Source organism: Thermobia domestica, chromosome 6 (genome assembly GCF_964235325.1).
Source record: "Thermobia domestica chromosome 6, izTheDome1.hap1.1, whole genome shotgun sequence".
In the NCBI taxonomy this organism is placed as follows: domain Eukaryota; kingdom Metazoa; phylum Arthropoda; class Insecta; order Zygentoma; family Lepismatidae; genus Thermobia; species Thermobia domestica.
The window spans coordinates 272,891,930-272,906,237 of record NC_137459.1 but is presented as its reverse complement, the minus strand read 5'-3'; the positions used below and the strand labels follow the sequence as shown (position 1 = coordinate 272,906,237).

General features: G+C 37.2%; 1 protein-coding gene across 3 annotated transcripts in view; it reads right to left on the bottom strand.

Moving 5' to 3' along the window:
- Positions 1–14,308, bottom strand: part of LOC145688493 (vitellogenin-like) — a 175,022-nt gene that overhangs the window by 64,849 nt on the left and 95,865 nt on the right. For all 3 annotated transcript variants that reach the window (XR_014131917.1, XR_014131918.1, XM_081762822.1), the window contains exons 16-18: positions 12,662–12,834; positions 8,414–8,557; positions 6,936–7,076 (exon numbers count right to left, since the gene is read on the bottom strand). Coding sequence is in view for 1 of the 3 variants with exons in the window: in XM_081762822.1 (XP_081618948.1) it covers positions 6,936–7,076; positions 8,414–8,557; positions 12,662–12,834 (458 nt within the window). In the remaining 2 variants the exon portion in view is untranslated. The remainder of the gene's footprint in view (positions 1–6,935; positions 7,077–8,413; positions 8,558–12,661; positions 12,835–14,308) is intronic.

Below are 14,308 nucleotides of genomic sequence, written 5' to 3'. Positions count from 1 at the left end.
CAAACACCAGTGTAACAATGGTGAACCCTGTCAATCTGGTGTTACTGATGCAAAGTGTACTTCCAAAACAAGTGTACGTCCAATCGACAGAACCGACAGTGGACGGATGACAAGCAACTAAACACAAGCTGGAGATTTTGAACAACCACAATGCAACAAAAGTGAATGTGGATGAGACTCTCGAAACCAGTAGACACAATTCGAGTCGTTTCATTGTGTGGTAAACTAGCCTTCTAGTGGGAGACTGCAACAACTCATGGAACTCATTGAATCAACGCAGAACGCTGCCTTTCCCTGATATTGTGACAGTTGGGACCGTCGCGAAATAGTGTAGCAAACCGCGCAAAGGAAAAGAAATATTCGTAAAGAAATGTAAGCTAGAACATGGCTGGGCTTTCTCATCCGTACACACTTTGCTTCAGATAGTGTTGTTTAAACAAACGTGGGCCGAAATGTCCTTTGTTTACTCGAAACAGCAAGAAAATTGAACAAAAAACATACAAAACGTTGTCCAGGCATGGGCTTCAATCCCAGGTAGGTCGTGCTTTTGATCACCAATCCAAGATGATATCTCCTACACTCCGGAGCAAGCTGCCGAATTGCTGTTCCATAAGAGATAATCATTGTACTCGCCAAACGAGCGCTTGTATCGCGGGTTGCAGCTGTGGTTTCCACTGTTCCAAACCGAACCCCAATATCCTCGAAAAGGATAATCTGTCAAGGCGGATGCACTTTCATGCACAGACACTGTTGCAGTTACTTGTCGCGTACCATAGTCGTGGGGTCTTGCCCTATTATTCTGCCCTTCGGTAATACGTTTTGCCCGAGTCTTTTACACTTCGACCCGTCCACACCATTATACATATGTTTTTCACGATTACATCATTGGCTTTCCTTTTGCATTTACCTTACATTGATATATCACACATCCCGCTTCTCATTTCAATACCTTACGTTATATCCAAGATCGCGTTTTTCAAGATGACTGCCAAGTCAGTGCTATAGCATATCAAATATCTTGATATCATTTTGGTGCTGCCCATCCTTTTCGTTTTCGACATAAATGGGTATCTTGCGACGTTTACCTTATATCATATTGTCGCGTGGTGCGTTATGTTGCGGAGCATATCTCCGGTGTTTCTGGATGTGGGCAGCTAAAATTTGGCATTTTTTCTTATTTTCTATTATGTATCCTTTGGGCGAAGTTTGAGTCGGATCTGATCCTGCCTTGTTCTGTACGTTGCTTGTTAGTGTTAAACGAGGATTTCAAAATCTCTACTGCTTTTACCTTTCCTAAACCATAAAAGCGCGATGTGGTGTCGCAACCGGTCACTGCATGGGTAAATAAGAAACGTTTTCTAATTTCTTTGTTTCGTTCAACCAACATTTGAATGTTGAAAAAATATTTTGGTTCGATCCTTACCGCCTATTTGTTTACAAAAATACATACTAATTTTCTTCTTTCTCAGGAGTAAGGGCCATTAAAAGGACCAATAAATCCGAATCGGAACCTACAACAACGATCTTGGAACACTGACTTAGTTTTTCTCTGTCAACTTCCACTATATGAACATCAGCATCTTCTTCTGCCGTGTAGACTGATATATCTCTTTTGTCCAATTGTGATGCTATTGCCTACTACATTTTTTTCTTGTATTCCCATTTCCTAAAAGGTTTTCTTTGGCTGTTAAATATTTTGTGTTATTCTCAAAGTTAATTTTGCATGAAGTGTTATTTGTAGTTCTTCTGTTTTGTTCCTCGTGTTTAGTGGTCAAATGCTCCGGATATGCATCAAAATTATAGTAGCATTTCCTCCATAGTTAGGTATTACATAATCACAATAATTTCTAACTATTTCTCCGTATGTGGAATCACTCGGCCATCTCACACAGTGAATCAGAAGCCCTCAATCGACTACAAATGTCGCATCACTTACATTAATATCTTCTTGCAAACCACCCTGGAATATCTTTAGCAATGGGAATTTCGTGCCTTTACGGAGTGACACACCATCAAAAAGAGACGGCGGTCTAGGTCTAGCTTATATGTTAGGTATTCTTTTAATTTTTTTGGATTGTCACAAACACATAATATTCTATTAAAAAGCTGTTGAGGATTGACTGTCACTTCTTTTGACCGAACTTTCACTTTTTCTTTTTTTGGTTTAGCTTGTGTCTTTACCATGTCCCTTCTATGAAATTGTAAATTGCGAAAATTTTTATCTTTATTTTTTTTTCCATAGCTGTGACTCCTATTTCATAAGCCTCATTACAGTTGACAGAATCATCAGACACATATCCAGATGATAAAGAGACAAGTTCTCCAGATAACTTAGTGAACGGATTGTGCTCTGTAAGCCATGTAATGAACTTTGCCAAATCTGCCTGGTATCTTTTACTTCTTGTTTCTCTAATCTCCTCATATTATTCAGTAAATGTCATAGCAGTTCCGTAAAACTCTTAGATTGCTTCTTGAATCTTTAGAACATAAGGAGTTCCCAACACCCATTTGGACTGTGTGCTTTCAGTTATGCTTCTACCGTGTGTCAAACCTTCAACAAATTTCATTAAATGCATAAGATGCTGCTCAATGCACATATCTGTTCATGTACCTGTCCAAAATTTACCACTCCGTCTCACTGTGAAAATTCTTTTCTTCGTTAACAGCTCTAGCTCTCTCTCTGTCAGTTTAGAGTCGATATTCATCATTTGTTGGACATATAAATGAGCAGACTTTGCATAAGATAAATGCACAACAGCATGAAAAAACGAAGCATTTTTACTGTCGTAGCCAAGTGTATATCCCAGTTTCCTGTTCTTTCTGCATAGATGAACTGCAAAATAAGATCTATGCATTTCAGGAGATTTATCCAAAGTTTTGCAGTTCTACTTGTTGATTATAAGATTTTCATAGTGTTGTCTATTTTAGCACAAGCTTCAATAACTTCTGATTCCTTTAACACATCTTCTCGACTTATCTCTTGGTTAATAAGTAATTTGTGAAACTTCTCCAATGTGTCAAAGCTGTCTTTCGCTTCTTTGCAATGTTCTTTCAACACATTTACGATTGTAGATGCTGTAAGTGTGCATGCTCAGATACATCTTGGATAAGAATGACCACTGAGCATGTTTTGCACTGTAGTTTTACCATACACAGTAGCCAATAAACATTCAAGTCCACAATCTTTCATTATTAGTCCCAAGGAGTCCATAAATGACATTAAGGTAATAGCCGCTTAGCTTTAATACTATATTTGCAATTTCACTGCCATTAGTTTCACTGTAATTAGTTTAGATGTAAGAAACTCATTGGTAGAGTTACTTTTATGAAATGTACTATTTTGACCTTCGTATATAGCTCTAACAACTGGCCCGTTTTCAAGAGCTCAGATTTGCTAAATTAAATCGACTTTGAACATTGAACAAATTAGAGATTAACTTAAAAGTTACATTTAAGTGAAAGGTACGTCCAAAATCTATAGGTTACTTATTTGCCAAAAGTTCTATTTCAGTAAAATATTAATTAACAATGGGTTGTCCAAATGAGCACAGACGGGATCAAAATAACAGAACACCACCACTTACGATGCAAGCCATACGAAACAGTCCACCATTATGTTGGCATATTAACGTCGACTAAATAATTCGCAGGGAGACTGTCCGGCGCCAGTGCGTGTGGTACTGATGAGCAAACACTTCGCTCTCTTAAGGATCCCTTTGACATGTTCCCATGCCTCTAAGTATATTAATATATACACTGTTTTAAAGCTAAAGAAGCGCTCTACAACTTTTACTTGAAGCCTTTCTGCAAATTATCCAATACACAAAAGTTAAAATATAAAAAAACGGGAAAAAGTACACATAAAAATGTAAAATTTTACATATTTCTATGAATATCTCTTCAAGTAACTGAATTAGCGAAAATTGTTAAGAATGACTCTTTTAGATCGTGGTTCAAGGAAAAGCTGTAAAAAGAGTTTGAAGATCGTATTAATAATAATGAAGATACGAACAATAATCGAAAACCTTGAAAATTGGATGTTAAAGGGAGTGGAGGGGAAAGCACAAGGAGGAGGAATGGGAACTTTTTTTTTTTTTTTTTTTTTTTGGGAAAATGCACTTCTAGGTGGGTCCTAACAACTGGAAAAATTCAGCTTGTCTCGAATTTTTCCCGACAATCATGGATTTTTTCTTTCATTTCCTGTGCTATAAAGCCGAACTAGTTTTTCTAGTACATTGACAGCCTTTACACAGCACCCGAATTGATCTTCGGATTGAACCAATGACCGCTCGACACGCTATCACCGAGCATCCACTGAGAAGTATACTTTCAGCGGCCGAATATTGCGACATCTTGACCTCACTAGAAACATGCATCATGTGAGCCGAATTGCACTTCCGCACCACAGCGTTGGCAACGTCGCTGAAATCGGATTAGTGGACATGAAAGCAGTGGTCAAAATAAAACATAATTCACCTACCGCAGACAATAGTTCGTCAAAACATGCAAAACTTAGGTCTGTATGATTTTATTATTTACTTCTTAGTGTTCAATACAAATATTTTGTATAATATTGTAGCCAGTGTGTTGTGCATTAAAAAAAAAAATCTTCGTGTTCTGAATGTGAACGTATCCAATTTAGTGTATGCAAAAATTAAATACTGTATTACCCACTTTCGAAGAAATAATAAAATGGAAAAAGGTAGTTAATATACACCAGAATTTCTTTTCAAGCATGTATTCAATCAGCAGTTATTCATATAAAATTTAACTATAACAAGTTGACTGCCAAGGTGATTTGAGGGTACTTGTCCCAGGAGGTCATAAATTTCTTCTTACCTTTGGCTCGATTATGGATAGTCATGCCACATTTTTGTCGCGATATTTTGCTTCTCCCCAAAATGTACCAATGGGAGCACCATATGTCATGCTCATGGTCTCTCAGTAATTTGTGACAATGAGCATCATATATGGTGCTCAAGAACCTGAATAGATTAGTAATTTGTGATATCAAGCATGAGCATCATATATGATGCTCATGGCCCCACAGAGAAATAAGGTGAGCACCACATATGATGCTCATGGCAGTAAGCGAAGAACATCTTCAAATGGAAAAGACAAAAGAAATACAAGGCATCTTCAAATGGAAAATGCCTTGCAATAATTCTACAATCCAAACAGCAGGTGCGTATATAGACCGTAATCGACGGGAAATAAAATGTCAAATTGAGCCAAGAGCTAGTCTGGGAAGCGGATTATTTAACATGGAGACCGCCACTCTGTCACTATCTTCAGTCAGTTTTTAAGTGGAAGTGACGACGAGTGCTTAACAACTCCTGATACGTGAACTTTACTGTATGAGTTCGAACTCGGGCATAACGCTATAGCAGCAGCCCACAACATTTGTAGTGAGAAGGAGAGGGTGCAATTAACCACAGTACAGCAACTCCTTGGTTCCAGAAATTTCGTGCAGGTTGTAGAACTTTCAAAGCTCAGCCAAGGTCCGGCCACTAAAAATAACAGATTCTGAGGTAATACGACACGCCATTGAAGAAAATCCATTCACCAGCACACGGAGGTTGTCCAACGACCTCGACATGTCTCGGTCTACTGTAGTGCGTCACCTTCACGAACTCGACAGTTTCATCAGTAGTCGACGCATTGTGCAGCATGAGTTGACCAGAGCTCACACTGAAAACAACTGCTGTAAAATCCGCGTGATGTGCATTTCCTTAAACGGATTGTCACATGCTACGAAAAGTGGGTGTTTTAAGCAAACCCGAATGTGCAAAAATGTAATTGAGCAAGGGCCAGCTTCAAGAACATGTTGTCAAACAGGGCCGTTTCGAACATAAAGTACAGCTCTCTGTGTGGTGCTACTACGAGAGAGTAATTCAGTTCGAGTTCGTTCCTTACGGTCGTACCATCAATGTGGACCTCTTTCAAGGAAAGTTGGAACGAATGTATGCTGCACTACGCCAATAATATCCTGCATTAGTGAACCGAAAACACGCCCTGCTCAACAGGATAACGGAAAATCCTACTCGGCTCGGAAAACGAAACAAAAAATCAAGAAGTAACCCCGCATAGCGTAGTCGCTGACGCTCTAGCGGTCCCGGGTTCGATTCTCGGTGGGGACACTCGGTCGAAAAAGTGTAAAACGCTTTTTCAGACCAGCCTCCCTGAATAAGGTTTTCCTGGATTTTCCTCATTCACACCAGGCAAATGCCGGGGTGGTACCTAACTTATAGGTCCCAGGTCGCTTCCTTCCTCCTCCAATCCTTTCTTCCTTCCCTTTCCCCGGATTGTGTCCTCGCTAAGGGACGTCATCCCTCAAAACGTGACGGGCTAAATGACCTTAGATGCTGAAAGCCCGGAAATCTAAATCCTAAATCCCTAAAAATAAATCAAGAACTTGATGACATTGATCTGATGCCACATCCGGCATATAGTCCTGACCTTGTCCCTTTGGATTACTACCTGTCTCGATCCATAGCATAATTCCTGAAATCATGATGCTTCAACAAACAGTGGGAGGCGGAAACGGCAGTGACTGACTTTTTCACTTCTAAGGACAAGACATGTGATTGACGTGAAACTGAAAACCTGGAAGGAAGGTGGCTGCAGACAGTCCAACGCAAGGGACTAGAATTTGAATGTTAACCTGCTTGCATTATATTGTAATAAATACAGATATGTTGTGTACCAGAATATTGCAAGACTTATGACTCATTAACAGAAACATAACCTACTTACTAGTTTTTCTTGTACATTTTGAAAACGCCTCATAAAAAATACACGTGTATTTTGTTTAATATCAGTTGTTGCTTTTGAATGCAACACATATTATTCATCCCTCTATTTCTCATGTTATTAACAATTAGTAAATAATGCACAGTTAGTAAACACACGCTACGCATAAAGGGTAAACTTACAGCCTTAATTTTAATGGTGAATGCTGAATAACCAGAATAGGTAGGATTGTCATTTTCATCTTGCGTTTCTTGTGAGCATTTCTCGCTACGTGGTATCCTCTTAACAAATAGTCCTTCTTCACGTGGTCGGTATAGTCTTGCCTATCCACAAGGAAGAAAAGAAAACCTAATTTTTGGAACGTCATATTACATAATATATAATAATGGTTGACATATACAGGGTGCGGCACGTAAAACCGGCCCGTCGTAATGTTCTGGTATATTGTGTTTTTGGCAACACTTAAATAATCTACCTTCCTACTAAGAGATGGCGTGTCGAGGTCGGGTCGACTTACGTGACCTGCAGCAGTCACGTGCAGCCGCAGCCAGTGAAACTTGTCGAAACCAGTTGAGAAAAAGGCCTCGTTGTGTTAAGCCGGGTGAGTGTCAGTGTGTGATAATGCCGTATTCGATACCCGAGCGTGTTGCCATTGTTGAAGGGTTCATTCTCACTGGATCTTTTGTGAAAACAAAGAATTTGTTTCGGGAGAAATTTCCAGGACGTTCTGTGCCAGCAAAAAGCACCATTCAGGAATTGATTGAAAAATGGCGGCATGAGAGAAGATTGGTGTTTGGTGTGCCATTTCCGCCACACGCATTATTGGGCCCATATTCTTTGAGACGACAGTGAACAGTGACGTGTATATGGGAATCCTGGAGGAGTTTTATACACACTTGACCGAAGAGGAGCGTCAGTTATGTTACTTTCAGCAGGACGGTGCAATATGCCAACATCAGCTGCATCATTGTCCCTTGTGCATGAGATGTTTACACCAGAGAGGACAATCAGCAAAGGCTTGTGGCCTCCTCGGTCACCAGACTTGTCCACGTGTGACTTTTACTTATGGGGACTGTTAAAGGGAAGAGTATACGAAACAAATCCACACACAATTGAAGAACTCAAGACCAGGATCCAGGATGTCACCAATAGCATTACAACACAAGAACTGACAAGGGTATATATGAATCTCCTGAATCGTGCTCACATGTGTGTTGAAGTGGGCGGAGGACACTTTCAGCACCTGCTGTGAAGGCTGCTGTGAAGGTGAGTAGTCATATTCAATACATTACATTTCATTTATGTGTTGTAGTTAATCATATTCAATACATTACATTTCATTTTATGTGTTCACTTTATGGGCCGGTTTTACGTGCCGCACCCTGTACTTTGTTTTACTTACTAAAATAAATAAAAATTTACATTAATGCCAGAACTAATAGCTGTGAACTCTTTGCACAAAATTTATTTCATAACCAAAAGCCATTTTGCTAAATTACTTCTCTTTTAGTCTTATTAGTACATAAATAAATAAAGTGTGATTAATATCACTTTGACTCGATAGGTTTCCTAAGCGAGATATTACGTTCAAAGTTACTACATTTAAGATGACAAGTAAACACTACTTGAAAACAGATAGTATTCTAATCACGTGACTTACATTAATGTAGAAAGATGAATTTGGATGACATCTTTCGCCATATTGAACTGCAATTCGTACTGTTGAGTGATCGATGTCAGGTTCAGTTTGAGTAAAACTCATGGTTGGAACACGTGGAGTTTTGGTTTCAGATGAAACACAAACCTAAAAAAGAAAATAAGTGATGTAAAATTTGTTTATATAATTTGGGTTTGTTGTAAGTTTAAGTGACTATCACTGGGAACCGACAGTGATAGAAATTTAAATTCACTGATGCATCGATTTTACCAGACCCTTTACAGTTGTATCGCACTGTCTACAACAGTTATTTCGTATGGAATGATTTTTGACGTCACAGTTGCTGCTTCTATTTTCAGTAACCACTCACTAGTGATAGGCAAATTCCCGGGAAGATTCCCAAAAATGGGAATATTCCGGGAATTTATGTACAAACAAAAAGAAAATTGCATTCTATTACTATGCTATGATTTTAAAATAAAATTCATTTTTTATCACAGTATATTTATTACTGTTTCTCCAGAGGATTCCTTAAAATGTATATTCTGAACGGTATTATGTTATTTTATTATATTTAAAAGTACGCATAAATGTATATTTGCTTACATGTTTTATGCAAGTAAGTATGTCGGAAAACATTTGGTATACTTTTATACTGCTAAACAGTATAAATTTATATGTAAGTGGATTTTCTAAACTTGACCCTATTACTGATATTATAAACATATTAAATTTTTAAATGTTATAAACAAATTAGGTTGGTAACTGCCAGAAAATATACATGGTCTGTCAAAAAATTCGTAAGATTGGCGGTGTATAAGATGGTATACATACAGAATGTTGATATGAGGTACACTGTGCTTTGTTAACAATATACACGGTGCTACAAAAATCGGCAACAATGTTGGTACATAAATACACACGTAAAAAGAAGCAAACAAATACTAATGAACAGAGGTCCGGAAACAACGGTACCGTAAGACGTTACTTTGCACATTAGGGGTATTTTGCACAAAATATGAAAAGAGTTGCACAGTGCTCTGTCAGTAAAACCATGAACTGTAAAGAGAAAGTTTCAATTGCTACCATAAGATAGAACATCTAACTGCATTTTGGCTATAATATTGGCGGTTAACAACATCTGTTCTAATTACCCGGAGGGTTTGTTGTTGTAGAGGTATGGAAAACAGTCACTCTAAAAGCCGACAAAATTTGAAAGATATCACCTACAAGAATATCTGTCAAAGTTAAGTCAGTTTCGTAGAATACTACTGTGTATAATGGGACTTTGAAGCAATAGTTGAAATTGAAGTGTAAAACGTTTTAAACTCATAAAAACAAATAAAACAAGAAGGCGGTTTCAGCCTCTAATTGGTGTTACTTTGCTCCGGTCCAAAGTAACCCCTTAGATAGGAAATTACTACTGCTGATACCTCCTGGCTTTTAATTTTAGGTAAATTTCCTATTTAAATAGATGCTGGAATGGATTTCTTATTGGAAAATAAATTACGAACAGTGGCGGATCCAGAAAAATAGTTTGAGAGGGGCTACACTCAGAAAAGCTTAGATTTTTTCTTTCTTTTTTTAGAAATCACTAGACTTTTGGGGGGCTTGAAGCTTGTACGCATAGGAATGACTAACATTAGATTAAAAAAAACATGCAATTTGGTTGAGCTTCAACCTGAAAGTCCCATACTGCGTAAATATTCTACTGATTACATTTGGGATGATATTCTTGGACATAAAGAGAAACTAAGGCAAATCAGTTCACGGGGATTTTTTTTTTCTGTTCTTGAGTTGGCATTTTTGTGGGGCATTTGCTATCAGAATGTGGTTTCTGTGCCGGGACCAAAAATACCTAAGTTTCTTTACAAATATCGATAGTTCATACTAAGTACTGATACCGGTACCATCATTCTAATATCAATATTTATAGACTGCATGCAATTTTGTGTAGGAAGTGAAATGTATAAATACTGAGGGGAAAACACTGCACAGAAACATTATGTTTGTATACTGAACACACTTTTTTTGTATATTGTGTAAAGTATCCCTACCTATGGGGTAACTTTGAACTAAAGTTTATATTTCAATAACTGTGGTCATACTGAATGTTTACTAATATACTTACACGAATATTTTCCTTATATACCTAGCTATTATATGTTTAAAATACAGTGTTCTAAATCATCACGTTTGTAAGATACATGCGATTTTCTTTAAAATTCCTTAAATCTGGTGCAAAGTAACCCCGTCTTACGGTACTAATGAAAAATCCTCAGAATTAACCCTAATTTTGATATGTAAACATTACATTTTTTAAATATATGTATTTACAACTACAGAGATTTCTTTGTTCAATACCTGATTCTTCCTCAGAGAGCGAAATTCGAGTCAGAGACAGAAGACAGATCGACACCTATTACTAACGGTGGTTCGGGGTGTAGTGATAGTACTTCACCTCTACCTCTACAGAATTTCTAGATTACTTTACAAATTGGATCCTTTTCATCATTTATAAATTAGTACTTTGCTACTTTGTAGTGCAAGTGGAAATGTAAATTAAAAAATCATATTATTAATTAGTTGCATAAAGCACAGTCAACGAATTTCAATTTTTAATTGATTTATTTAAAACCTCCAAATTATTTGAAACCTAGAAATAAATGATAATGAAATTAAAATAAAGCGATTAGTCATATGGTTCTTATAATTTGGAAAATAAAGTAAAGAAGTGGAAATACATTCCTTCCCGGGAATTTATATGCCAGGCGAAAAAAAAAAAAAAAAAGAAACCGGAATATTCCCATTTTTTATTTTCCTTCCCGCCGGGAAGATTTCCACTGCCCATCACTAGTAATCACAAGCAGTGAAAAAGAAGCATAAAGCAAAGCTGGCAAACAAGAACATCAGTGCCCTCTTTGAACTGGCTTTTCAGATACATCGTGGATACATGCTAACTAGTACAGTATATTGTTAATACTTGTTTTATTCCATTCTCCAACTTTGAGTCATGTTCTCCTTTGCTTCAAGTATTACTCAAAGCTCTTCTTTCGATCGAGAAACTGTTCTCTTACGTATCAGTCAGTTTAAAATGACTGATCTAAATCTTCCTTTAAAAAAAAAAAAAAAAAAAAAAAATAGCACTCTCTTCCAATAAACCCTGGATTTTTATCAGACGAACAATAAAATGCACAGAGAAAGTTCTGTTACAAGATATATTTTTGCGTCAAATTTGATTCAGACTTGACCAGTTGTTCCTAGTAGTGTATGAAGATTGTATCAGCATTCAAGAATATTGCGCTAAGATTTTCCTCTGTGCAAAAATCAAAACATACATCTACGTAGTGTAAGGTATGCATATGGTTTAAATTTTAAAGTGAACACTACCATGGGCGCCCGAAGGGGGGAGGGGACAGGTACGGCCGCTCCCTGGCTCACGAAAACAACTTAACTTTCTTAAAATTTCTTAATACAAATAAAAATTACCAAATTTATTAAAGCAACCAGGGAGATGGGTCCCTAGAAAAAATTTCGGGCCCCATGAACACTACTTAGAAATTGCAAATAATTTATCAGAAATATTAATTATAATTTACGTAATTAAAAAAAATGCGGTGTCTTGAAATTTGTCACGGAGCACCAGAGAATAGCGACAAAAGTTCATGAACTACTAATTTAAACAGACCTAGAGCAGCAACAATGACTATGGAACTGAAACATAAAAAATAACGAGAGAAAGATGAAGCACACATTGGAAGTTAAATTGTTTTAGATAACTCCTGAGTACTGCAAAATGAGGAAGAATCAGTGTGTGAATTGAATATTTATATTTCTGGTCTTTCGGCTTTTCGAAAGCAAGAAAAGTGTATTTTTAAGGTTAGGACCTCTAGGGTCAAATCAACGACATTAGATGATGATAATAACAGCACTAGTGATAATAGTAACAACTTATTTTTTATTTTTATTTTTTTTTAGAAATTATTTACAGAATTAAGTACTTTCTAGGTCAATCAGTGTCAGCAAGTATCAACTTAATTTGTTATTCAATTCAATTATTGTTTTTATTCAATGAAAAATGTAGACAAAGAGCTATCAATATAAGCCATAGATTTGTAATTGGAACGGTTTTGACGCCTAATGCGACTTTTAGAAAAAATAAACGAGATTTTAATGTTATTTGAATAATAATTATGTTGTATGTTAACCAGAATAAGAGTATAGAAATTTAGTGTTCAAAACACTGAGTACCTGAAATGATTGATTGTTGGTAGAGCCTGAATCCTTAGCCAGAAATAGAAGAACCCGACTTCTTTCATCTACATCACTAGATGCGAAAGCAACCGTTGCCACATACGACACTTGAGGTTGATTTCCACTTTGGTTGAAAACTACAGCTGCATCCAAAACACCACCAAATACACCTAAAATTTTAATGGTATATTTGAGCAGAAAACAATGTTTAAAACACACAAACTTGAGGTAAATTGCAAATTAACTGTTCCAGTATTAGAAAAAAAAAAAAGAAAGAAAATTGAAATCGTTCTCTTTTACATGTCACGGTTAGGCCATGTAGGCTAGATGAAACAGAGATGATAAGAATAATAAAAGTGAGTGGAAGGACCCCGAGAAAACCCACGTATGTGGCATTTAGCCATCATAAAGCTCACTTGTTAGGAGCTAGGATCGAACCAGGAACCCTCCGCACCAGATGTGAACACTCTATTACTGAAAAAAAATCTGTTTTAACTTCTGTATATGTTACTGCTCATTCATGGATGAAGAAGAGATAAAAAATAATTCTTAAATTTACAAGTACGTGATTCATTATTATGGCTTGCAAAATTAGGGACATTATAAAAGGGGAAAGGAGGCCTTTTAAAAAGATTATATTCTTCGTTAGTTCATTTTTCCGCATAGATTTTTGTTGAGCAATAAACAAACATGCCACCATATCGACCACCATACCAACAACTTGTAACGCAAGTTAGTGTCTCGGTTAAACTGAGAAGTCAGTTTATGCTTTTGCTGTCCTCATATGGCGATCTGGAATAGAAACCTTCAAACAAGGAGGAACAAAGTTATTCAGTTTAGAAATCTGCCAACATTGACTCATTTGAAAACTTAAGTGAAGTTTGCGGTTGCTAAGCCACAGGGGTAGAGGAAAGGTTTTACTCTTCCAGGAAAAATGGTTATTTATCAATATCCTAAGATTATGTAAACAACTCCATTCCATAGCCGTGAACACGTTGTCTGTTTAAAACAATACAAATCAACTGATTGCCAGGAAACGGCCAGTAGATGAAGTGCAAGTCGGAACTAATGATAAAAAGAATGTAATCACGCCCTCTCAACTACAAGTGGTGCAGTTCGTAGAGACCACTTGCCTACCGTGTCAGGTATCACTTGGTTGTGATGTGTTTCGTTTCATGAAGTTGCAAAGGCTTGTTGGCAATCATCTGGTTACTGTTGACAGACTGGTGTAGTACAGTTGCTTCGTGTGTCGTTTGCATGGCAGTAAGTGCTTTAGCAGCGCAATGGAGTTTGCATTTGGCGAGCTTGCAGATATTGTGTTTTCCTATAGACTAACTAATGAAAACGGTGATGAAGCGGCGAAGATATGTTGTAAAAAAATTCCATAAAAGATACATCCGAAGCATTCCGCGTTTGCACATATGTTCCAGTGTTTGCAGAAGAAGGGACATTTATGACCACAACTTCACGACCAAGGAGGATGGCGAACTATTAAAACTCCCGTCTTCGAATAAATGATGCTAGAATGTGTGGAGATACAGCGTTTGACAAGGACGAGGACCATAGCGCATGAAATGGATGTGGCACAGAGTACTGCGTGGAAAGTACTTCATGAACACCAGTTGAATCCCTACCATCCATAAA